At 37.8% G+C, this 26928-nt stretch overlaps 1 protein-coding gene across 1 annotated transcript; it reads left to right on the forward strand.

The window, feature by feature from the left end:
• The first annotated feature begins 5500 nt into the window (after nt 1–5500).
• On the forward strand, nt 5501–24968 carry LOC141392325 (carbonic anhydrase 2-like). Its single transcript, XM_073965278.1, has 6 exons — nt 5501–5537; nt 8009–8109; nt 18283–18373; nt 18463–18725; nt 18789–19046; nt 24783–24968. Exons 1-6 carry the CDS (start codon nt 5501–5503, stop codon nt 24966–24968), a joined length of 936 nt encoding a protein of 311 aa, XP_073821379.1.
• Nucleotides 24969–26928: the final 1960 nt, after the last annotated feature.

Consider the following 26928-nt stretch of genomic DNA (forward strand, 5'->3'; position numbering starts at 1 on the left):
CAAAATTTAACATGTGTTCATAACAGAGATGGAAGTTTCCAAAACACTTAACTTTTTTCTGTTTATACCGCGCTTTTTGTGCTAGGCTAAGAAGTTTCCGAACTGCCCTCGTACAGAAGCCCTTTTAGGGGTCATCTGTCTATAGAAGTCCTTTTGGGGATCTTTTATCTATAGAACACCTTCAGTAGGTTAGGAGTTAGGAGTTTTATTATATATAGAAGACATTCTTCTTCTTCTGTCTAAAGAGGATATTCAGAAAGTGTTCTATCCATAGAAGACTCTTAAAGGCTATTATGTCTACAGAAGACCTTTAGGAGGTATTTTTATATCTTCAGCCTCTCGGTTAACGAAGTATCTCCGGGCACTGCCGGCATTTGAGAAGAACCCGACACAAAAATCCCACAATCATTCATAGGAGAGGAAGAGGTTAAACTATACCGGATATCACTCCACCTTGGGGAACTCCCTGTTTTACTCTACGGGGCTTGGACTTCTTGTTCCTAAATTCCACGTATGAATGGCGTCAACACATATAATTGATTATGCAACGTTCCACACTTGGTCGGAGGATTGTCTGCTCAATGTCCTCATACAGTGTGGAGTCCTTGACGGAATCAGATGCTTCCATAAGTCAAGCTCCTCCATCACAGTTCTATAGCATGGATTGTACTGGTTGAGTTCTCGCCAAGCGGAGGATGGCATGCAGCGCTACTGTCGTGCTGTGCTGCTTACGGTACACATGTTGATGTTCGACCTATCCATAGCTATTTCTGACGCTGGGGATTAGTAAAGCCTCAAAAGTCTTTGCCACGGACGACAATAGCAAAATCGGTCTGTACGGGAGGGACCACCCTGCCTATTTTCCCGACTTCGGGAAAGATGTAGGTCGCTAGCGACAAGTTGAGAATTTTAGTGAGATACTCGACACGCCGCCTTTGGTGGGAAGTTTGGTCTCCCATCGGGTATTCGACCAGCAAATATATGGCAGTGATGATGTTTCAGAACGTCTGTGGCATTCTTCACTTATTTCGGTGGGGGCGTCCTCATTGGCCTTGTAAAACGTAGAGCTATCTATCTGCTCAACCTGCGATATATAGGAACAAGTTCCTCAAGTCGCAGCACTTGGGATGGAGATAAAAACCTTCTTGACCACATATAACGCGATAGTTCGGTATGATAACGCCGCGCTCCGAACTGCAAAAAAGTGTCTCCTCATGCCATTAGTTGGTCACGTGCTTGAGGAGACGAAGATTCTTCCAATACGGCAACGCAATGAGACAATCCCGTTGCAGTACTTGCTCCGGTGTTATTGATTAGGATGACTCTCATCCTAATCAGAATATGGGGCCGGAGTGAAAACATATACATAGATAGATCAGCAAGCTTATCAGGTAGTGTTAAATATCATTCACACAGATGCAGCCGTAGATATCATAATCAATTATTGTATGAATGTGGTCATAGGAATACATCCCGCATTTATCGCAGCCACGACAAAACAGAGTAGTTTTGGCTCAACAACATTGAGAATGGTACAGCCGCCTCAATTGCTATAGGACAGCATTGATAACACCGTTCAAAACATCTGTCCACCATGCGGCACAGACCCGCACGACGTACTCAACTATTTCACGTAGTATTGTGGCTACAACCCATTTATGCACCCACACCTCTAGCTAGACCTGCGGGCAGAGCCAGATTGAACAGAAAAGCAAACACACAAAAATATCGTATGCTGGTTTTTGCTTCACTTAAATTTTGTGGTCTCTATTACAAGGCTATAATTTTTTTCTCCATACTTCCCAAGGCAATGGACCGAAAATACCAAAAATCCCGATAAAGTGATGCTCTTGCAATATATGAGGAATTTGGATTAGACTTTTGCTCGTGTAGACTATATTTATTGTGGTACGTAACAGTATTCTACAACTGGAAACTTTCTGAACTTGTTTTGTCGTCTACAAACGTGGTATTTGTTTTTAAAATTAGGGAGGGACCTGTAGTGATTTATTTTTTCTTCATAGACTGAGGGGGTTCATGATTCACTTTTTACTGGGTTTTTGGTTTAAAAAGTTATAGAGTCCAACATTTTGTTGTAGATGTGCGGATTAACTTTTGCGATAGACCGTATACATGCTGCATTCTTTCTAAAGAACATTAAAAAGCAACCGTCTTTCACCCTCAATTTGAAAACCCCACACCAAAAAAACACGTTTTAATTAAAAATTCTCTAATAAATTAATTTATGGCTAACTTTCGGTGTTCGTTAAAAAAATGATTCAGTTCTTTAAGGTAATTTAAATCATTGCTTTATAATGTTAATTAATTCAAAGGCGAAACAATATGAGATGTTTGAAATTTATATCGTTGTTCCTAAATCAGTTCTTCCTAAATACTGCAACAAAAAAGTCGTGGAATCAATTCAAAACGAACGTGCTTGAAAATGGTGTTTTTGCGAAAAGTTCTAATAAACGTTTTGCCGTTATTCCTTACACAACGGCCTCCAATTCGCATACCAGGTAGAGTTTTTTGCGTTTTTAACTTAAGCGGTTTTTGTCAATTTTTATAAATCTGAATTTTGTTCAAAGTTACAAAAGTTGTAAAGGTGGTGAACGCCTTTCATATAAATTGTGTGTAAGGGAACGAAAAATTTGCAGAAGTGGTAAAAAATTAAAAAAAAATAGTTATGGAATAGAGCTATGTTGTGAAGCATAAAAAATTTCAGTATTATAGTGATACGGCAGTCCATTTGCAATTTTTACGAATAGAGCGCGGTCTATTTTCATATGTAGAACGAAAGAAAGACAGCTGTTTTTTTGTTTGTAATATTAATAACGAAAATAACGGAAAAAGAATGAAAAATAAAAAATTTCCGCGTAGAAAGAATTACATATTGCTAAAAAAGTAACAGTTGCTATGCATACCATGTATAATTCCTATTGGAAAAAAACGCATTAGTTTAATATGATAATGAACTGGAAAGTAGCCGTGCGGGTTTTATGCACATGGTATTTAATATTTTAAAATTTAAATGATTGTTATATGGAGAAATGGATGTGATAAAATAACCAAGAAACAAGTAAATAAAATCAGTCGGTTTTGCCACGACTGGATAAAAAAAAATACAGGATTGGTGCACCAAAATGGACTACGAACATGAAAGTTTTATAACTCTAACGAAGACTAAGTACCAAATTTCAACCATTTCGCTTCAAAATTTGGCTAAAATGTGACAAAATACCGAAAATTGAGTGGTACCTTCTATGGGAGCTATATGAAGACGTGGACCTATACCGACAAATTTCAGGTGGAAAGTTTTATACCCCCAATGAAGAGTAAATATCAAATTCCTGCCATTTCGGTAGGATATTGAGGTTACAACTTTCTATATATCAAAAATCGGGAAGTTCACTTTTTTGAGGGCTATATGAGGACGTGGACCTATACCGATAAATTTCAGGTGGAAAGTTGCATCCCCACAACGAAGAATAAATACCAAATTTCAGTCATTTCAATGGGAGATTGAGACCACAACCTTCAAAATACAAAAAAACACGGGAGGTACCGTACTATGGGGGCTATATGAAGGCGTGGACCTATTGGGACAAATATCAGATGGAAAGTTGGATTCCCACAACGAAGGCTAAATACCAAATTTCACCCATCTATATGGAATAAATACTCAATTTCAGCTATTTCCGTGCCATAATGAGGCTAAAATCTTCAAAATACCGAAAATGGGAAGAGGGCTATATAAATTTCAGGTGGAAAGTGGGTTCTTCGATATCGGATAGACCCGACCCGGAACTCCACTACATCAGCGTTCCGACCAGTGGCTGCCACCTCAGTATACATGTGTTTGTATTTGTATCGTTTTTTCGTGTTGAGAGCAGCACATCCTGGAATCCCTGCTCCGGAACGGTTGGTGCAAGGACGCAGGAAAACATAGGACCAACATCGATGTGCTCAGTTTGTCATATCCGCATCAACCATACTCAAACTTCATGGGATGCAGCATATGCAGGGAGTGGGTGCATCTCAGGGGTTGCGAAAGGACTACGAAAGGGACTATGTTGCTGCAGTGAGTCGTCGTCATCAGAATACGAAATTCCCCCGCAGAACCCAAACAACAGCAGTTGCTGTTCCAATCCCTGAAAATGCTTCCTTTCTGAAGTCTAATTGCAACGCCGAGGTAAGGTAGAAGAAATATTGAGTTTCAAGATTCGGAAGAATATCGTTGTCGCGGCGGAGAACGAAACCAAGCTCAACAACAACTGCAGCTTAAAGCGTTGTGATGTGGAGGTTGGGGATTAGCTTTCCTATTGCACCAGTCTGTTCAATACAGACCTATCTCGATTGAACCTGGCTCTAATGAACCGTACATTGAATATATGGTGGTAGCAGTCAAGTGTGGAACTACCAAGGTAGAGTTGCTGAACGTATACATAAATAAATAGCTGTACGCCATGCCCAACATTAGCCAGCTTTTGGATGGTCTTAACCTTCTGTTCTTATGGGACTTTAATGCTCATCATGAGTTGTGTCATTCGGTTCTCGGAAACGACCAGAGGGGTATAGTGATGGCCGAGCAGATTGATAGCTTTACGTTTTGTATGATCAATGAGGACGTTCCTACGAGAATTAGTCTAACAAATGATGTCAACTGTCGTTTCTCTTAGGTCAAACCATCTCCCCATAATTGCCTCCATCAGTAGACCGCCCGATTTCATCGCCGCTTAACGCCGCACTTTCAACAATGGTGGGAAAGCTAATTGGATGGGGGTGGTGGGAAAGATTCGGGTAACAGAAGGGAAGAACATCGAATACTCGAATTGAGACCAAAAATTCCCAGCAGAGGCAACGGAATTAGCAAATGAGCACTAGGGAGCTGATACTGCAAGTTAAGAGGTTGGTCGGTGAGCATAAGCGGAACAATTGGGTAAATCATATGAAGAGTTGCAACATTGGAGCCGGAATAAGTGCATTTTGGGCAACGGTTAAGTCACTCTTGAACCCTAGAAAGGAGGAAGATAGGACTTCAGTCACGTTTGGCGACGTTACGCTGACTGATCCAAAGACGTGCGAAAGTTATTTTAATCGACAGTTTGTTGAGAGCCCCTGAATGGCAGGGCGAAGAGAAGAGTAATACTTCGCATTAGATTTCTTCCTGCCGAGGAGGAACCACTCCAATTTACAATGGGTGATGTTGCTAAATCATTCAAACCGTTGGAACCTTGAGGAATTTCCATAGTAATGCTGAAACAGCTGGATGAGCTGGGTGTCGGGTATCTCACCAAAGTTCTCAACCTGTAGCTAGCCACCCACATCGTTCCCGAATTCGGGAAAATGGGCAGGAGGGTCTTGCTACTGAAGCCATGCAAGGATGCCAGCAAAGGTGAATCGTACAGACCGATTTAGCCTTTGTCGCCCATGGCAAAGTGTCTTGAGGCTTTACTCCTCTGCATAGTCAGAAATAACTATCCAGTTGCAAATCATCATCATGGGTTCCGTAAGCAGCACAGCACTACAACAGCGATGCACGTCATCTCTACATGTATTAGTCTAGGACTCAACTAAAGCAAGCCTTGTGATGTTGTTGTTGTGACAGTGTTTGTTATTATGTTTGTATGTTCGTTCTTCTTGTCAATCTGGCTCTAGGTATATCTCCAGTTCCAGGAAAGTGGCTGCTTCGATGGAATGTAACCACAGATCCACTGGAGTTAAATGAGTAGGTTTGGCTGGCCAGTTGAAAAGGTGGGCAGATGTCTTGCACGGCGCGGTCGATTTCCGCCCAATAATAATTTAGGCGACTACAATATCCCGAGCGTAGTTGAGCCAAAACTACTCTAGTATGTCGTGGCAGCTGACGTTCCTCAGCTGCAATAGATTGGGGGATGTGTTTTCGAGGACTTTATTCACACTATAATTGCTTAAGGCCTTGGCAACTGCATCCGTGTGAATACTATTTAAACCTGCTTGATACGCTTGTTGATCTAGGGGTTCTCTCCTGTATCGTTGGACCTATCCCTCTAGAGCATGGCTGTATGTGCCGGGCCTAGCATCCTAACACCCAAGCAGGATTGTGTTGCTTTACTGGAAGAATCTTTGCCTCCTCATGTAGATGGTCCACTGAAGATTTGAGGAGGCACCCTGTTGCTGTTCTCAGGGCGGCATTCTGGCAAGTTTGAATCTTTTTCCAATTCGTATCATATAATCTCGGGGACCAGACTGGCGCCGCATAGCTTACCACAGACCGACCTATGGCGTTATATGTGGTCAACAAGGTTTCTTTATCTGCACCCCAAGTGCTGCCGGCTAGGGACTTGAGGACCTTGTTCCTACTTTCCAGTTTGTCGCAGATAGCTGTGGCGTGCGCGCACGTCGTGAAAGTAGTGTCGAATGTGACCCCCAAAATTTTAGGGCAGTGTGCGTCGACCACGACATTCAACTCACGTCCAAACTGCGCTATCCATGTGGTGAACAGAGTGGCTGTAGAGTTTGTGGCGGAAATCTGCATATTCCTCGAATGGAAAAAGGTGGTAAGATCGGTTAAATAGTTGTTCAGTCTCTCACAGATATCATCAGGATAGGTACCCGATGCCAGGATCGTGCAATCATCCGCATACATTACGATATAACCCCACTTCGGGGAACTCCCTGTTTCACTCTACGGGGTTTGGACTTCTTGTTTCTGAATTCCAAGTACGACTGGCGTCCACACATATAATTGTCTATCCAACGTTTCAAGCTTGGCCGGAGGGTTGTCTGCTCAATGTCCTCAAACAGCGTGGAGTGCCTGACTGGATCAAAGGCTTTTGATAAGTCAAGCGCCACCATCACTGTTCTATCGCACGGCCGTCTCTGGTTGAGTCCTTTACAAATATGTGTGGTAATGGCGTGCAGCGCAGTTGTCGTGCTGTGCTGCTTACGGAATCCATGCTGATCATCCGCAACTTGATAGCTGTTTCTGATACTGGGGAGGACTAAAGCCTCAAGGGTCTTTGCTACGAGCGACAAAAGCGAAATCGGCCTGCACGATTCACTTTTGCTGGCATCCTTGTCGGGCTTCCGTAGTGGGACCACCCTGCCCATTTTGAACATATTGTTTTCATATTTGGTATTAAACCAAGATTGACAAAAATTATTGGTCCAAATTGGTCCAATTGTGTGATCCAGACAGCCAAATTGACGGGTGGATAAAAAACTCGACCAGTTAAGATATTTCAATATGTTTGAAGCTTTGTTTACTAAAATTAATTTTATACAGCTATTTATGTATTAATCAAAATATTTAATGCACTCACAATGGTAAATTCAATGTAAATTGAAATGTTTAAACAACGTTCAATAGCTTGTGATAATAATTCAGTTAAAAAAGTGTTTGGAAATAAATAGAACCTGTTGTCATATTGTCATCAAACATCCCAACTTTCTTTAAAATTCGTTTTAAATAATTTCTTTGTTAAACAGAAAAAATATTAACAATTAAGGAAAATAAAACACACACACAATACAATCACACGGCAGCGGGTTCTTTCGTACCGGATTGACCCGAAACCATAGCGTTTCGGCCAGCGGCTGCCAACCCAACATCAAACCTATGCTGCTACAGCAACAACAATACAATTTTTAAGGAAATTCCATTTCAGTTTTAAAAATTCAGATTAATACCGACAGTTATTGGATTAACTCTTACTGTCTGGTATTCCCCCTCTTTGCAATACCGCAAAATTATTTAAAATTATTTCGTTGTTATTGCCTGCTATTCATTTGTGCATTGAGCTGGGCATGAGGTAAAATACAAGTGATCCGCATGTGGAATTTCCGATATAACTCGAAATTTCATTAAAATAATGTTGATGTACTCAAAAACTTGTAAAACTTTTCAAATATAAAAAGTAAAAAATTGGAAAAAATCGCATACCTTGCAGGTTCTGAAACAGACCAATAATTATATATGGATTCCATTTTGTAATTTTAGTAATTAATTTAATTAATTTAATTTCAGCTCCAAACGAATGGTCCTATGATAATTGTCCAACATGGGGGCAGCGTTTTCCGAAATGTAACGGACAACTTCAATCACCTATTCACCTTCAAACATCAAAAGTGAGTATCTACCACTACTACTTCTTCTATTTAATAATAAGTACCCAGCAAACCAATCGTAGCGACATCTGAAAAAAATCGGAACAAAATTCGGACGATAAGTCCGATGTCTGATCCGAAATCGTAACGATATCTTAACGAAAAGTTGTATGAAGTGGTTGACACAATTTCGGAACGAACTGTCGGAGCGACATTGTATCGATTTCGATCCGATTTCGTAACGAAATCTGAAGAAAATCCTTGGGAAATTCGGAAAGGAAAATTCTTTCCGACATCGGAACGATATCGGTACAATATCTGAACTATTTCCGCTCCGAAAAATCGTTTAGAAGTCGGAACGAAATCTGAACGACGTTGCTTCCGAAATTGTTCAGACGTGTCGGACATCCGACATTTGGTTTGCTGGGTACCCAGTAAAAATTGGATAAACAGATTAGTAATAGTACGTTTATATATAACCGTATTTTAGAAACCCACGTCAAACAATTCCTTATAAGACAAAACCCTAAAATATAAACAGCCTATAACCCACTACAAAGTAATATAAACAAGGTGCCTTCTGCATTACAAGCATGCTGTAAAATAATAGGTTATATCTATAAAAATTTTTCAAGGCAAAACCACTTGTTTTAGTTATTACTAGATAGCGGAATCCTATGCAAATGCATATATGGTTAGGATGGTCGTAGAGAAAATCTAATTAGACAGAAACTAGTTTTATCACAAAATAAAACGAATTAGGCCAAGAAATTTTTGCATATTTTGCATATCGTGCATATTTTGACATATTTGCATAAAATGAGCATATGCAAAATCTTATGCAAAAATATATACAAGGATTTGTGGTCTAAAAATCCCACCGAAATGAATGAAATGTGGTATTAAGTCTTCGTTAGGAGTATGAAACTTAATACCTGAAATGTGTCCGCTTGGGTCCACGTCTTTATATAGCCCCCATAGAACGGTACCTCCCGATTTCCAATATTTTGAACGTTGTGGCCTCAACATCCCACTTAAATGGCTGACATTTTGCATAAAGTCTTCGTTGGGAGTATAAAACTTTCCACCTGAAATTTGTCAGTATATTTCCACGTCTTCATATTGCCCGATAGAACGGTACCTCCGGATTTCTGGTATTTTGAAGGTTGTGGCCTCAACATCATACTGAAATGGTTGAAATTTTGTATTAAGTCTTCGCTGGGGAGATACAACTTTCCACCTGAAATTTGTCGGTATAGGTCCACGTCTTCATATAGCCCCCATAGAACGGTACCTCCCGACTTTCGGTATTTTGAAAGATGTACCCTCAATATCCCACCGAAGTAACTGAAATGTGGTATTTAGTCTTCGTGGGGGGTATAAAGCTTTCCACCTAAAATTTCTCGATATAGGTTCATGTCTTCATATACCTCCATAGAACGGTACCTCCGGATTTCTGGAATTTTGAAGGTTGTGGCCTCAATATCCCTCCGAAATGGCTGAAATTTGATATTAAGTCTTCATTGGGGTATAACACTTTCTACCTGAAATTTGTCGATATAGGTCCACGTCTTCACATAGCCCCCATAGAACGGTACCCGATTTTCGGTATTTTGAAGGTTGTGTCCTCCATATCCCACCGAAATGACTGAAATTTGGTATTTAGTTTTCGTTGGGGGTATAAAACTTTCCACTTGAAATTTGTAGGTGTAGGTCCACGTCTTCATACAGCTCCCCATAGAACGGTACCTCGAGATTTTCAGTATTTTGAAGGTTGTGGCCTCAATATACCACCGAAATTACTGAAATTCGGCATTCATTGGCGTAAACAACTTTCCACCTAAAATGTTTCGCTTTAGGTTCTGACTTTCATATAGCCCCCATAGAAGGAAACCTCCAGATTTTCGGTATTTTGAAGGTTGTGTCTGTAGCTATACATTTCTGTATTTTATTGACTTGTCTGAAGAGAATTTTAAACAGAACAAGTAAAAAAGTATCAGTCGGCTTTTCCGACAGCGATATACCCTCAGCCTGTGTGGATTGAAATACTTTTTTTCTCAAAAAAAAAAAACTTATGGATTTAGAGGGTTTTTCAAAATTTTGGGCGTATGAACCGACAAAAGTATGGATAAGATTAAAGCTCAAAAATTTGCAGGGATATAGAAAGATAGGGCTTTTTTTATTACACTATCCTATGAAAAACATAATAACGCTGTAAACAGGGCAACTAGAAAACCCTTCGGTAAAAATGTCCAAAGGATCCTCGATCAGACCCTTAACTACACAAAACTGTTGAAGGATTGGACAGATAGGGCTTAAATTTGAACATAAACTAAGTTTCGACAATATTTAAAGATCCAAAGTTTGGACCAAATCGGTTGCTGCGTCTATGAGAAATCGCGCGTACCATTTTAGCGAATATTTTCGAACTTTTGTGTGGGAGGTACCGGAAGGAGTGGACCTATAAGCACCACCTTCGAAGAAATATCATCTTATATTCGAAGAAATATTACAATATCCAAAGGGTGGACGAACGCAGTATTCGGTTCAAGCTCTCCAGCCACTACATATGGTGCCATAGGGGTTTTTTACAACTTTCGGGTTGTTTTCTCAAGAAGTATGGACTTGCCTCTGAAAAAACATTTACTGCCGTATGTGTATGAACTTTTGTGGTGGAGGAACCCTTAGGAGTGGACCGATGTAGTCAATATTCGAACTTTATCTAAGATGCACAAAAATATTACGATTTGCAATGTATGGACCATTTTAACCAAAACTGTTGCATTTTCACTCAAAATTCTCTAAAGGTCGCAAATAGTATTCATTCGATGAAAAAACTTTACCAGTTCATTGTTGTGGCTAAAAAACGATTTCTACAAAAATGTATGGCAATCGGTTAACAATGACCCCTGACCGAGCCTTGTTTGCACAGTACTTTGTTTGGGTTCCAAAAGCAAATTTTCAGCAAATCGACGAAATAATGTTACCTGTTCATTGCTGTGGCTAAAAAACGAAACCAACAAATATTTATGAAAATCGGGTCAGATTTTTGATATTGCTCCGATATGTATATTTGGGAACTATAAATATAGCTAATATCTGGTCCGATTTTCATAAAGTTTTGTAGAATTCGTTTTTTAGTCACATCAATGAACTGGTGAATTTATTCTATGCTTTATCGTGTTACTGTGTTCACAGACGAAAATGAATCGTGTTTACACTCACACTCACATGTTATTATTAGCAATCCAGTAAACATTTTTTGAAATTTCGGAAGATTGATTGATCAGATTACCCTTCTGTTATCATTTTCGGCAATCTTTTAGCGAATTTTTATTATTTTGTACAAAAAGAAACTAATAAAAAATTAAAATAAATTAAAAAAGCGATAGTACAGGCGATTAATATTCTTCCGAAAGCCGATCAAGCTTTTTTAGAACATGTATTACTAATTCAACCGGTAACGGTAAATCATTCTTGCTAAAACCACAAAAAAATCCAAATTAATCATTTTAGTTTTGTCAGGTAATAGTGGCTGGTTATCATCAACAAGTTAAATAAACAATTGAAAATTAAAAAAAATGTATGATTTTGTTAAATAAAAAGTATTTTATAATGTCGTAAAACAAATCAATAAGATTAATAGTGCGCTTGCATATAACCGGATTTAATAAATCTCTGCATTTCAAATAAATCCTCATAAACAAGGTTAACCCAGAAAAAAGCTCTAATGCAAACGGCGTGTATGGAGTAGGCGAATCAGTAAGATTTATGGAGTAAGAGAAATATTAAAAATTGACATAAATAATGAAAAGTGGTAGAAAAATGATTTTGTTGTTGCCCAACCCTACAACGTTAACGAAAATAAAAATAAAACTTCTTCGTAAGAAAAATACGGTAACGCATATTTAGAATACAATTAATTTGTTTTCCTTATATTTGTATACCCTACTAGCAGACCCCGGTCTGCATTGCTGGGCTGTCGTAAAGAGTTTCAATGACAACCTTTTATGGACTTAATGCTTGACAATTGAAAAATAGGTATTTTCTACCTCAATTTTTCAGTCAATTGTCAAACCGAGGGGAATTTTAAATTTATCAAAAGATTTTGTCTGTAACCTTTCTTTTCTCTTGCGGCCTTGGTCGGATTTGTCACCCATTGGTGCTGTTTAGGATTTATTATCGTCCATGTCCCCGGTTGTTATTCTAAAGCGACCTAATTATAAAATTAAAAAAAAAATGGTTAAGTCGAAAGATCCCGCTTATTGAGACTTACCATTTACAGCGTGTTTTTGTAAAAATGCTTGCCTGTCACACGAACCGTTCGTACTAAAACGTATACGTTCAAAATTTGGTTCTTGTAAAATTTTACGAACCATTCGTTTTTATCTGAAAGCTTTCGTCTATTTTATAAAAGCTTTTATATTTCAGGGTTTCCATGATACTTATTTTGCGAATTTTGCATAGGCATCTGCACGAAAAATGTGTTACTTAATGGCAACCCCGATAAACAGATGACAAACAAACAATAAGAAAAAAATATAATCAAATTTGTCCAAAAATAATTGTGATAATATGAAGAAACGGATGAACATATACGCGTGTGCTTCTATGGAAATAGATAAAATTGCATTCCCTTCCAGTTTTCGTGTGTTTTGTGCCATTTATTACTCAAATTATTTAATTTTCATTCAAAACGATGGGTCTTTTCCATTCGTTTATATTTGACGTATTCGATCGTCTGCTTTTGTTACGAAAACCAACAAAATTACGAAAATAAAAAGCTCTCATTTGTTTGTCACACGAATACAAACGTCAACCGCTATGAGAACCAAATTGAGTCTTCGTTCATGAAATCGACGAACGAATGGGCAAAAACTTTTTACAAAAACACGCTGTTAGAAATACATATGTAAATATATCGTTTTTCTTGATCGGGGGTGCAACCACCGTTGTCTCGAAAATTAATTTGCAACCCGATACACTCATAAGTTTAGCAAATATAGCGATTATAAAACAATAGGCCCCAGAAATTTGTCCACAAATGTATAGCATTTTGGACCACGGGACATTCCTGAAAATTTTCTGAAAGTTGCATGGACTCAGGTTCAGTAGTTTTGGAGAAATAATGTATGGAAAAGAGTCGGCGTTGTCATCAGTTTTCAAGATATAATATACTAGCTGAACCCGGTGCGCTTCGCTACACCGAATAAGGATAAATATATTTTGATACATTATTTGTAGGCCAATTTTCGTTACACATGAAATCGTACGATTTCAATATAATTTGGAAATTTATGTCTAGGCACAATTCCGTCATACCTTCCAAATTTCATTGAAATTGGACATACATAGCGTGTTTAATGAATTCGGCCGAAAATATATGTGGGAGCTATATCCAAATCTGAACCGATTTCAATATAATTTGGCAAATTTATTTGTAGACCCAATTCCTTCACACATCCAAAATTTGGAGACATTATCTGTAACCATTATATAGATATTTGCATAAAAATCTAAATTTTTTGCAGGTACCTTCGATTCTGATGCTATATCAGAAATTGTTATAGCTTATGTTACTTTCAGGGCATGTAGTGATTGATATACTCTGAATTTTTCAGGAAGATCGGTTCAGCGATTTTTGAGTCCATAAACTTCAAACAAACAAAAAAACAAACGCACAAACACTTTTCTACTTTATATGTATATGTACTAGCAAAGTGCCCGCTACTTCGTATGCGGAAAGGATATAAAAAGAAATAAACAATATATAGTATGAAAATGGCGAATTTTAATCAATATTTAGTTTAGCAGTTTTCGTCCCTTTTTAGTTCGATTTTCAAAAAGATCAGCCGTATCTCACCCTTACACATTAACAGAGAGACAAACGTTGCATAGCAATACTCACCCTAACTCCAAAACATACAGATTCCAGCACAGTCCCTACACCCAAAAACTTGAGTTCCATTAAGTACTTTTGGTATACTTATGGCACGTTTTTCGACGACATATCTCAATCCTACACTGACTTGAATACAAAAAAAAACAGTAATCGTAATTCCAAACCTCAAGATTCCAGGTGTATCCGTTAATCCAATTCCAAACTGTACCATTTCGTACTGTTCGTACTCATAAGTAAGGTTTTCGAAAACTACCTCACTTTAACAGTAATATTAATTCCACATTTCAGGATTCCAGCTCTATCCGTTCATACAAATGCAAATTGTACCAAACAGAGTACTTTTCGTACCCATAAGTACAAATTTTCAAAACTAACTCAGTGCTATGTTCAAGCAATAAGCTTAATTCCGAATTTCAGGATTCCAGATATATTCGATCACTCAAATCCAAATTTGGTACCATTTAGTACTGTTCGTATCCAAAGTACGAATTTTTAAACCTACCTATATCAACACTCCAACACCAATTTTAATTCCGAATTTCACGATTCCAAATGTATCCTATCACTGAAATCGAAATTGTACCAAATTTAGTACCATTTAGTACTTTTCGTACCCATAACTAAAAATTTCAAAAACTTCATCAATCCTACACACCAACAGTAATCTTTATTCCGAATCTCGGGATTCCAGCTATATCCGTTCACCCAAATCCAAATTGTACCAGATTTGGTACCATTTAGTACTTTTCGTACCCATAAGTACAAACTTTCAAAACTACCTCAGTGCTATGTTCAAACAATAAGCTTTATACCGAATTTCAGGATTCCAGATACATCCGATAACTCAAATCCAAATTTGGTACCATTTAGTACTATTCGTATCCAAAGTACGAATTTCCAAACCTACCTCTATCAACACTTCAACAGCAATTTTAATTCCGAATCTCACGATTCCAAATGTATCTTATCAATGTAATCCAAATTGTACCAAATTTAGTACCATTTAGTACTTGTCCTACCCATAACTAAAAATTTCCAAAACTTTATCAATCATACACTCCAACAGTACTCCTTATTCCAAATCTTGGGATTCCAGCTATGTATATCCGTTCACCCAAATCCAAATTGTACCAAATTTGGTACTGTTCGTACCCATGAGTACGAATTTCCACAACTACCTCAATCCTACACGCCAACAGTAATCTTAATTCCAAATTTCAGGCTTACAGCTGCATCCGATCAACGTAATCCAAATTGTACCAAATTTAGTACTATTTGTTCCCATGGGTCCGAATTTCCAAACCAACCTCTATCCAACACTCCAACAGTAATCTGAATTTCGAATTTCAGGATTCCAAATGTATCCGTTCACACAAATCCAAATTCTACCAAATTTGATTCCATTTAGTACTTTTCGTACCCATAACCAAATATTTCCAAAGCTACCGCAATCATATACTCCAACAGTAATCTTAATTCCAAATTACAGCTCCTGCCATATCCGTTCACCCAAATCCAAATTGTACAAAATTTAGTACCACTCAGTACTTTTTGTACCCACAAGTACGAATTTAGTACTTTTCGTTGCCATAAGTACGAATTTCCAAAAGTCCAAATTGTACCTTATTTGGTACTATTTAGTACCTTTCGTACCCATATGTACGAATTTCGAAAACTACCTCCATATCTCAAACCTACACTCCAACAGTAATAGTAATTGCAAATTTCAGAATTCCAACTTTATCGGTTCGCCCAAATTCAAATTGTACCAAATTTAGTACCATTTAGTACTATTCATACACAAACCAAACCACCTCCTTATATCAACTCATCTTCTAAACCTTGATTTTCATTCCAAATTTCAAGATTTTAGCTCTATCCGTTCACGTAATACCAAATGGTACTAAATTTAGTAACTTTTTATACTATTCGTACACTTATAGTTCGAATTTCCAAAAACCCTTTGGTACACCTTTCTAACTCTCCATCTTACTTACTTACTTAGCTGGCCCATTACAGAACATTTGTTCCATAGGCCGAACTAAGAAAAGATCTCCAATTTTTTCTATTTGTTGCTTCGCACTCTGGAATACCGCGCTTTTTCATAACTCTCCATCAGTGAACCTCATTCCAAATTTCAGAATTCTAGCTCTTCGCGTTTGCCTAATACTAAGGGAACCATATTTAGTACCTTTCAGTACTTTTCGTACCGTTGTAGTTCGAATTTCCAAAAATCCAGCCTTATCTGACACCTCCCAAAATTTCAAGATTCTAGCTCCAGCCGTTTAGCCTGGTCGTTGATTATGAATCAGTCAGTCGGTGAGTCATCATTACTGAACTCTTTTATAGGTATAGATATAGATTCAAAAAAGTGGGCGAGGTCCGGTGTTTTGGCTCCAAATATGTATCTAGGATACACACAACCCCATTGCCTCCCAAATTTTTGCTCAAAGCGATATAATCATAAGTTTGGCTTAGACATATAGCGTTTAAAAGAAAAGCGTGGGGAAGGTACCCCACCTCCCCCACAAAAGTTCGAAAATGTTCGGAAAATTTGTGCGCACTATAACTCTTGAAGGAAGTAACCGATTTGGTCCACACTTTGCACATCATGAAATTTCTACCAGACTTAGATGTGGTTCCAATATGGACCACTCCTTCGGGTACATCCCACACAAAATTTCGGAAAAGTTCAGTTTATGACCTGTTCTCGAACGCTTTGACTTTTGTTGTAGCAACTTGTATTCACTGCCCCATACGACGGTACAAGTTTCATCAGGTGCAAGTCCATACTTCCTGAGAAAATAGACTGAAAGTTGCAAAAAAACCTCTATGACACTGTGTGTAGTGGTTGGAACGCAATATTACTCTGGAAACGGATCTACCGATTCGGCCCAAAATGTGGCCTTCGTAATATTTTGTGCAAACTTAGTTTAGGTTTGAAGATAAGCCATATCGGTCCACTCCTTCAGGTACCTCCCCCACAAAAGTTGAAAAATGTTCGGAAAAACTGTGCGCACGATAACTCTTGATGGGAGGGACCAATTTGGTCCATACACATCCTAAAATATCTACCAGATATAGATCAGGTTCGAATATGGACTATATTTGTCCACTCCTTCGGGTACCTCCCACACAAAATTTTAAACAAAAATTCACTTTAAGACCTGCTCTCGAATCACTTTAATTTTCGCTCCTCAATTACGACAGTAAAGGTTTTTTCAGGGGCAAGTCCATACTTCTTGAGAAAACAGCCCGAAAGTTGTAAAAAATCTCTATGGCACCATATGTAGTGGCTGGAGAGCTCGAACCGAATACTGTGTTCGTCCACACTTTAGATATTGTAATATTTCTTAAAATATTAGACGAAATTCGAAGGTGGTGCTTATAGGTCCACTCCTTCCGGTACCTCCCCCACAAAAGTTCGCTAAAATGGTACGCGCGATTTTTCGTAGACGTAGCAATCGATTTGGTCCAAACTTTGGAACTCTAAATATTGTCGAAACTTAGTTTATGTTTTTGGGCCCTATCTGTCCAATCCTTGTGGTACCACCCACACAAATGTTCATCATTTCTGTGTAGTTAAGGGTCTGTTCGAGCATTTTTTGGACATTTTTACCGAAGGTTTTCCTAGTGGCCCTGTTCACCGCGATATTATGTTTTTCGTAGGCTAGTGTGATAAAAAAGCCCTATCTATCCATATCCCAGCAAATTTTTGAGCTTTAATCCTATCCATACTTATAACGGTTATAACCCCCCTAAATACATAAGTTTGTTTTTTTGGAAAAAAGTATTTCAATCCACACAGCCTGAGGGTATATCTCTGTCGGCAAAGCCGATTGATACTTTTTTACTTGTTCAATTTGCTTCGGCAGTATAATTTTGTATACGAATCCCTAAATAAGCTAAACGTTATTCGGTTGGTACACTTCCCCGCGAATAATAGGGTATTGAAGAACATCTTCTAAATATCTTCCATGTGATTCATCTGCGACTCTTGGTCGCGAATCGCTTTAAAGACACCATTTGTTTCTACTCAGAAATGCACACAAAACTAAACTTAAGAGCAAGTTCGGTTGACTGGGGTTATGTTTCGTTTTACGTTTTATAAATTTTATTTCCGATCCCTGTTGTTATAATTCATTTAAAATAAACTGGAAATTCGGTTAGTTGATTTGCCACCTTGTCACAATTTTTAAAGCCTAACACAAAACCATTAAACCGTAATTGACATTTTTATTTAAAATTGAGCATTTATTTTTAATTTTATTTTTTCGTACATAATTTTGTAGGCATTTTTTCCACCATTGGCACCCATACAATTCCTAAACTACAACATTCCATTGCCAGGGAATTTGACTTTGAGTAATAATGGCCATACAAGTGAGTAGAGAAACATTCAACATATATACCAACAGACATTTGTTGCTTTTGTAATGTCTAAATTACCCATCTTCCCCTTCTCATTTTAGTTTCATTGCCAATACCACCCACTGAAAACGGAGCTAGACCCTGTATTAGTGGTGGAAAATTGCCGGGAACTTTTGAAGCCATACGTGTTCATTTCCATTGGGGTAGTAGAACGAGCAGAGGTGCCGAGCATGTGATCAATGGCCAGCGTTTCGATGCTGAATTGCACATTGTTCACAAGAATGTTAAATATGCCACATTTGCTGAGGCTGCCGCATACGAAGATGGTGTGGCCGTGTTGGCTATTATGGTCAATATTGGAAGAGTAAGTTGCAGTACTAAAAGAAGAATATTCAATTCAATTAATTACATTTTTATTTTATGCTAGTATGTAGATCGCATTTATCCTGCTATAGATGCCTTCATCAACATGGTACCCAGAGTGGCAACATACCAATCAACAACACCCCTCGGTCTGCGAATAACTTTGGGTCATCTATTAGGTGATGTGAATACAAGTGAATTTTTTACCTATCCAGGGTCACTGACCACACCAGATTGTTCGGAGTCTGTCACCTGGACTGTGTTCCCATATCCTATCTACATTTCACTTCAACAAATGCAGAAATTCTGGTCACTTCGTGATGTAAGGGGAGCTCCAATGATTAACAATCATAGACCGATACAACCGAGTAATGGCCGAGCGGTATTTTATCGCCGTAATTTTTAATTTGTAGCGGAGCTATTCTTTATTATATTTGGTTTTCAAAATGTTGTTAGGTATACATATTTATTTAAATAAACGAAGTATTCGAATTTTACACGAAGTTGGTAAATAACAGTATAAGGCACTACATCTTTTTGAGACTCGTTTAGAGCTGAATTGTGGGTTTGCCAAAAAGTATTCGGGGTCAATGGTAAAATTTTAAAGTTTTTAAATTTATTGGAATTTATTTTTAAAAATAAGTCCATTCTTGAGAGGTAAGTAGTTTTATATTAATTACGGGATTTTTTTCTGGTGCGGGCCCGTCCCCAGTTATATCTGCGTATGTATAAACTACCTCTTAGATCCCAAAATCCAAAAATAGTACCTACTAGAAAAAAGTAATAATAACCATTCTTGAAAAGAAATTTATATTGAGACTGTTGCCGAATCGTTTTGTAATATTTTCCGAAGGAAGTCATTGTGGTCCCGGTTTGAATTATACATTTGTTGTTGTTAACAAGTATCTACTTTCTAAGACAATGGCCCTGAAATCCCTACGAGCACCAACTAAACTACATGTTTAGCACATGTTATCTTGCTTTTGGAGGGCAATAAACGTATGGTTCTTGCTTCAAGGCACTTAATCATGAGCTTTGGCATTTCATCCTAGGCAGTGGCCAGAGGGGTACAACACTGGTCGAGAAAATTGATAGCTACACATTTTGCACGGCGTACGAAGATGCTCCTACGAGGATGAGACCGGGACCTAATATTAAGCACGGTGCGCCTTAACTAATATTAAATGAAAGACGCTTACACCTTGGAAGTTTTGCGGATTCTGAAACTCCAATGTTCATAGATGAGAAAAATCAAAAAAAAACAGTAAGGAAAGGATCAAAGTCGGGCGGGGCCGACTATATGATACCCTACACCACTGTGAATATGTAAAATATAAATCGGAGCTATATCCAGATCTAAACCGATTTTGATATAATTTTGCACATTTATTTCCAGACCGAATTCAGTCACACATTCCAAATATCATTCAAATCGGACTTATATAGCGTGTTTGGAGCAGCAAATACGCGAAATTGGCCGAAAATATATATGGGTGCTATATCCAAATCTGAACCGATTTCGATATAATTTGGCACATTTATTTCTAGACTGAATTCAGTCACCCATTCCAAATTTCATCGAAATCGGAAATATATAGCGTGTTTGGTACAGAAAATACGTGAAATCGGCCGAAAATATATATGGGAGCTATATCCAAATCTGAACCGATTTCTACATAATTTGGCAAACTTATTTCTATACCAAATTCAGTCAAACATTCCAAATTTCATTAAAATCGGAAGTATATAGCGTGATTGGTACATCGCTTAGGTGAAATCGGGCGAACATATATATGGGAGCTATATCCAAATCTGAACCGATTTCGATATAATTTGGCACATTTATTTTTAGACCAAATTCAGTCACACATTCCAAATATCATTGAAATCGGACTTATATAGCGTGTTTGGAGCAGCAAATACGCGAAATCGGCCGAAAATATATATGGGTGCTATATCCAAATCTGAACCGATTTCGATATAATTTGGCACATTTATTTCTAGACTGAATTCAGTCACACATTCCAAATTTTATCGAAATCGGAAATATATAGCGTGTTTGGTACAGAAAATACGTGAAATCGGCCGAAAATATATATGGGAGCTATATCCAAATCTAAACCGATTTCTATATAATTTGGCACACTTATTTCTATACCAAATTCAGTCAAACATTCCAAATTTCATCGAAATCGGACATATTAGCGTGTGTGTTACAGAAAATACGTGAAATCGGCCGAAAATATATATGGGGGCTATACCAAAACTTGGACCGATATAGCCCATCTTCGAACTTGATCTTCCGACGGCTAAAAAAATGGTATTCCCCAATTTTCAGCGAAATCGGTCAACAAATGCGACCTGCATGTTGCGAACGGACGGACGGACGGACGGACATGCATAAATCGACTCAGAAATTGATTCTATGTATATCCCTAGAAGGAACTATGGGTCTATCTCGCTTCCTTTTGTATGTTACATACAAATGCACTAACACATAATACCCCTTACCACATAGCGGTGTAGGTATAAAAATCGGCGGAGGGATTTTCAAATAATTTTTTATGTTTTTCACGGTTTTACTTGGAAGCCGTAAGTTCTATCGTAATATCACCAAAGAAAATGTTTTGGCAGTGAAAATTCTCTACAAGATTGACTTCAATGGTATTTTCGTAGGTTTAACCATTTTTGAGATATAGAAGTTCGAATTGGGACAATGGATACAGTCCCCTCCTTATAAAACAATGTCATGCACGATGCGCCTTAACTAACTTTAAACGAAAATTGCTTACACCTGGGAAGTTTTTGCGGATTCTGAAACAGTAATGTTCATATATAAGATACATCCAAAAACAAGAAAAATTGCTGGAGGGATTTAAAAAAAATCGCGGGCAAATTTCCCATTTTTTTTGGTTTATTTTAGATTTTCAGGATTTTGCTTTGAAACGGCGAGTCCTGTCGAAATGGGATTAAAGAAAATGTTGTAGAGGATTTTCACTGCTACAACATTTTCTTTAGTCCCATTTCGAAACGAAACTCCGTGAGTGATACGGCGAAGAGGGGTATGCCAAGCTGTATAAGGGTACCAGGAGGTGCTACCAAGTTTAGAGAGCACTCAGATGAGGCTGAGCAACTAAATGAACCCTGAGTTGAGTATATGACAAATGTCCTCAACTTACCTTTGGCCATACATACCCACAACACCTAAATAAGGATGTCATCAGAATCAGAATCCTATAGAATCTTCCCGGCAGTAGTTAAGATTCTAGGGGCGCTACCCCTCTCCGTGATAAAAAGCGGTTCCCAGTTGCCCAACATCAGCATGGATTCCGTAAAATTCACAGCACCACAACATCATTACAGGCCATATCCACTCACCTTATTCAAGGACTGAACCAGAACAGGCCGTGCAACCTAAGGCCTTATTTACGGTCAACGATGCTAAGCAGAATACAGAAATAAAAAGTCGAAGACATTTAGGGTGAAACAGGTGGTTCCCCAAGGCGGGGTGATATCTCCTGAACTGTTTAACCTCTAACTTACTAAAATGCAATACTCTCCTGACGGCATTGCGATCGTTCGGCATGCATAAGATTTTCGATCCTGTCATTGGGTCCTCATCAATGATATATGTCATAGGTTAAATATCGACATAGCTGACCTAATACAGTTCTTCCACCTGAGGAGTATGAAAAAATGCGTCTCTAAATCTGCAGCCACACTATTCACTACCTGGCCGGTTGAAATGAGGCTCCCCCTGACTTATTGGTCGATGGTGACCTTTATATAACCATCAGAAGTAGAAACAAGATCTTCAAGTCGCTGTCAGGCAATACTTGGTGTGCAGACAAAAAACGTTGATGTCCTCTTATGAATCAATAGACCTATCTTCGGAATGTGGTATACAAATGTTAGTTCCACACAGTGGCCGCCCACTGCACCAGTGGGTATCCTCTTAACAACAGTAGGCCATCTTCATGAGTAAGCTAAGATTTGCACCGGTACATCATCACAACAAGATGTCGGTGAACTACCTGCTTATGTGTGGTTGTCGTCGCGAGCATCTCCGCCACAATATTCTAGACAGGCTACTCCACCCAGACTAGTTCGAAGTAGAATTGGGCAAATCTAGTTAATTAAATGGATCTTACAATTCACCGTTCTTTGGTGTTGTCACTAATCTTTATAGTTGAGATCTTCGGAGTGGTGGAGAACTAGATAGTTCCAGAACTACACAACTCTAGTCAGGAGGGATACTCACGATCTAGAGCAGGGGTGCTCAGAATAGTAGGTGCATTAGTAGTGGTAAGGCACTCTCCCCATTGCTAAGCAATGGCAAATGAGAAATAAAGAGAGAATACGTTTTTCCTCAGGTGAGCAAATTATATAAGCAGCTTTGCTCGCCATTCTATTAATACGTGAATGGGGTCGAAAAAATCCTGGTCTTAAGATCAGTAGTGGAATTCTATAACTCATTTCAGTTACCGACAAAGATCGGTAATATTAAAACATAATTTTACCGATTTTTGTCGCAAACTCGAAAAATAATTTACACAATTATACATATATGTTTGCAACAGTCCCAAACATAATATATGTTTGGGTCTGCAAACAAATATATGTTTGGGTGGAAACAAATATATGTTTGGGTGCAAACATATATATGTTTGAGTGCAAAGATATTTATGTTTGGGTGCAAACAAAGATATGTTTGGGTGCAAACAAAGATATGTTTGGGTGGAAACAAAGATATGTTTGGGTGCAAACATTTATATGTTTGGATGCAAAAAAATACAAACCCAAAAGGCACAAAAAAACAAACACATGCACCAGTGGGCGCTTACTGGAAGCAAGGGAGCGTGAAATTCAATGTAAAACACTTTGAAATGTGTGCTCACTTGCTCTCAGTAAGAACTCATTGGCTATCTCTATAGCAGGGACGAGCTTCTTTGCTTAGATCGTATAGTGAGGGCGCCCACTGAGTTGTTTTTGCATTTGCTTCTCTCTCTCACGTACAGTGTAAATGTATGAAAACAAACAAAAACATAATGTGGTTGTTGCTTTTTTCACTCATACGTTCATACATGTCTTCGCTTTGGTTGTATTTCTGTGGTCGTCGCTGCTCTATAGTATACACACAAATGTTGAGGTTGTTTATTGAAAGGCAAAAGAACAACAAACACATAGGTACATACAAAATTCCAAAGAAATACATAAACACACTTTAATAAAAGAAAAACTGATTTGAAATAATTAGTCACACTTTTAAAAAGGAAAAATATATAGAAACGTAGTTGAACGCTTCTCCTTAGTTGTGAAATAAAACAAATTGTCCTCATAGTTGAAATCATCAGCGGGGAATCGGCATCTAGAATCAAATGATTATGTAATGTAATAAATAAATATGGATATGCCATATTTCAAATATACATAAGTATGTATGTAATTACCAATATTAAATGCGATTTCTTCCTTGTCCAATAAAATAATTCCATTCAACTTTCCGATTCAATTATAAAATGTATTGGGCATTTAATTTACTAAAAAGCTCAATTTCTTTAAGAAAACACAAAACACTGATTTATTCACTCACTTTACCGTCTTGACTCTACAAAGGCATCTAAAACACTGAAGAAAGAAAAAAAATATAATTCATATCATTTCTTCTTTTCTTGTTCGCCTGCTAAGTTGGTTAACAACAACAAAACAAGAAACACACGAGTTTGACGCATACATGCCACCAAAGCCCCCTTCTTCGCTTCAACGTCTTCTATTATACAATACACACAACTCTTCATTATAAAACAGCATTCCACAGCCGCGGGAGGAGGGTTATTACTCTCGTTGACAAACATCCTCTCTCCACCCCTGAAAAAATTTTCTAACATAAAAAATATGTTTTACCCAAACATATCAAACTGAGATATGTTACAAAATGTTGCAAACATATATGTATTTGTTTGGACCCAAACATATTATGGTGTCATCTCAGGCGATGCTGACTGCATGCAGAATCTAAAATGTTGCCTTTTGATCAACATAATCTGTTGCTTAACAGCATGCCATCACCGACAACATCCCAACCACCATATCCTCAGTCAAAATCCATCAGCTAGGCACATCCGAAGAGATTTCCGACATTACAACTCAGACGTTCAGCATGTCGTCGCCAATGACTACGCCCAATAGACCTAACGTTGCTAACTTCCTGAAGCTGCCCATCAACACCAATGCACAGCAATAGCCAATAATAATTACTATATTCACACGAATTCGCAGCTAGATTTGGAAGATGGTTTTTTTTCAAAAATCACATTGCGGAGTAGTTTTAGAGTCTGTTGGTGATCAAAAATTGATTAAGTAGTTTGTATGATCAGAAAGGGACACGAAAGTGACTCCCTGTAATGATTAAAAAGAGTTCAATTTAAAATACAACAATACATGTGTAGCAACCACAAATAAAGCATTGAGGCGTTTAAAATGTGACTATTTTTGTTATTTATTGTCAAAATGCTTAATCAAAAAAGGGTCATGCAGGTGTTTTTGAAACGTGATTATAATTACGTATCTTCTGATCATATTTAGAACAGGTAGGTGATTAAAAACTGATTGTTTTGTTTGGTTGTAAATAATTCTCATATACACTTTCTATAAAACTTTGGTGTAAATGTAACGTATAATATTAAGTGTATAGACAAACACAACACATGTTCAGGTTTTGCCAAGTTAAATGAAGATGCAGTATACTAACCACCGCGCAACATAAAGGATAATTAAAGGACCTAACAAAGCAGAAAAGATAATAAAATAAAGGAAAGAAACAAGAAAGAATAAAAAGAAAATTCTTTTAATTTATTTCGTCTAATAAAGAGACTCGTAAATGACTCCCTCATTTGCGATTTGTTTAGAAGAGTCGCCTGAGGTTACGTTTTCCTCCCGACAAAGGATTCATTTATGATCAGAAAATGAGCTCATATTCCAGCTTTTTAATCGTGCAGTCGGATCAAAAAAGACTCGAATTTGATCACAATTTTCAAAAAATGCTGGCTGGGAATAGCTCCACTAACATCATATATACCCCGCCAACATTTTTTGAATTTTTGGAAGATTATTTGGTCAGATGGATCTTCCGTTATTCCTAACGGCGCACAGTGGCTCAGAATCGCTTTTTCCTGGTCAAAACTCTGTAACTTTTGAACGAGTAGAGATATTTTCATAATTATTTTCTGTTTGACAGATAACACAATCAGCTTTCCCATGCAGAGGAATTCAAGGTCAAAGTTAAAATTATCATATGTTCCAATACACGGTCAAACACCAATTAACAAACAATAAATCGCAAAAAATAAAATAAATTGATATTTTTTTTAAATTTTGATTTTTTAAAATAGTCTGGCTTAATCCCATTGTTGTTGTTTTAATATTTAAAACAACTAACTTATTAGTGAAGAAGGTTTGGCATTGTTCGGCAAGGGGTAAGGCAGGGGAGCATCGAAACTAGTCTTCCCTTCTTTACCCCTTGGCGAACATAAATTTTCAATAAATTTAAAAAAGTGTTCAACGGACGGATCGGGACGGGTACAAAAGTATATACTATGATCTGAAAGAGGACACTTTCAGGCATCATTCTGTGAAAACGAAACTCTTTTCCATGCTGTTCCCTAAAAGTTCTGCTCAACCAAATTTGGAATTTCACTAATATTAAAAACCTGATGAAAAGTAAATTAGCTCACTTCGTGTAATCGCCACGGTAATTCTTAAAGGCAACAATTCTACCTACCTAACAAAAAAACAATGAATACAATAACTGTTATAGTTTCCGAGAAATAGCTATTTCTCCCTCCAGAATTTTTTTTTTATTTCGATCATCCTTATCGATCATCCTAGCAAATAATATAATACTCTTCTGAACCCCGCCAAGTTTAACTAACTCCAGTGCTCTCATTCAAGCGCCCACAACAACATAAGGAATAATTAAAAATCAGAACAAAGCAGGCGATCAAACTGATCTTCCTGGAAAATCGCGAATTATCCTTACAAATTGATAGACAGGGATACACAAAACCATCATATTCCCCATCCTTACCATTCACACACACCATAATCCCAGTGCACTCCACCACATCACCCATCCATAAGACTAGTCTTCAAATGTGATAAATCATCAATTGTTTTCTCCAGGGAAAAATTTTGGGAACAGCAGT

Source organism: Musca autumnalis, unplaced genomic scaffold, assembly GCF_047663935.1.
Source record: "Musca autumnalis isolate F117 unplaced genomic scaffold, ASM4766393v1 scaffold_1, whole genome shotgun sequence".
NCBI lineage: Eukaryota > Metazoa > Arthropoda > Insecta > Diptera > Muscidae > Musca > Musca autumnalis.

Bases quoted from the DNA above. Each gene is read 5' to 3' on its own strand.
- LOC141392325 (XM_073965278.1), top strand. From the start codon at position 5,501: ATGGGTTCCGTAAGCAGCACAGCACTACAACAGCGAT. The intron at 5,538-8,008 runs GCACGTCATCTC...ATTTAATTTCAG, and splicing joins CACAGCACTACAACAGCGAT to CTCCAAACGAATGGTCCTAT. The intron at 8,110-18,282 runs GTGAGTATCTAC...ATAATTTTGTAG, and splicing joins TTCACCTTCAAACATCAAAA to GCATTTTTTCCACCATTGGC.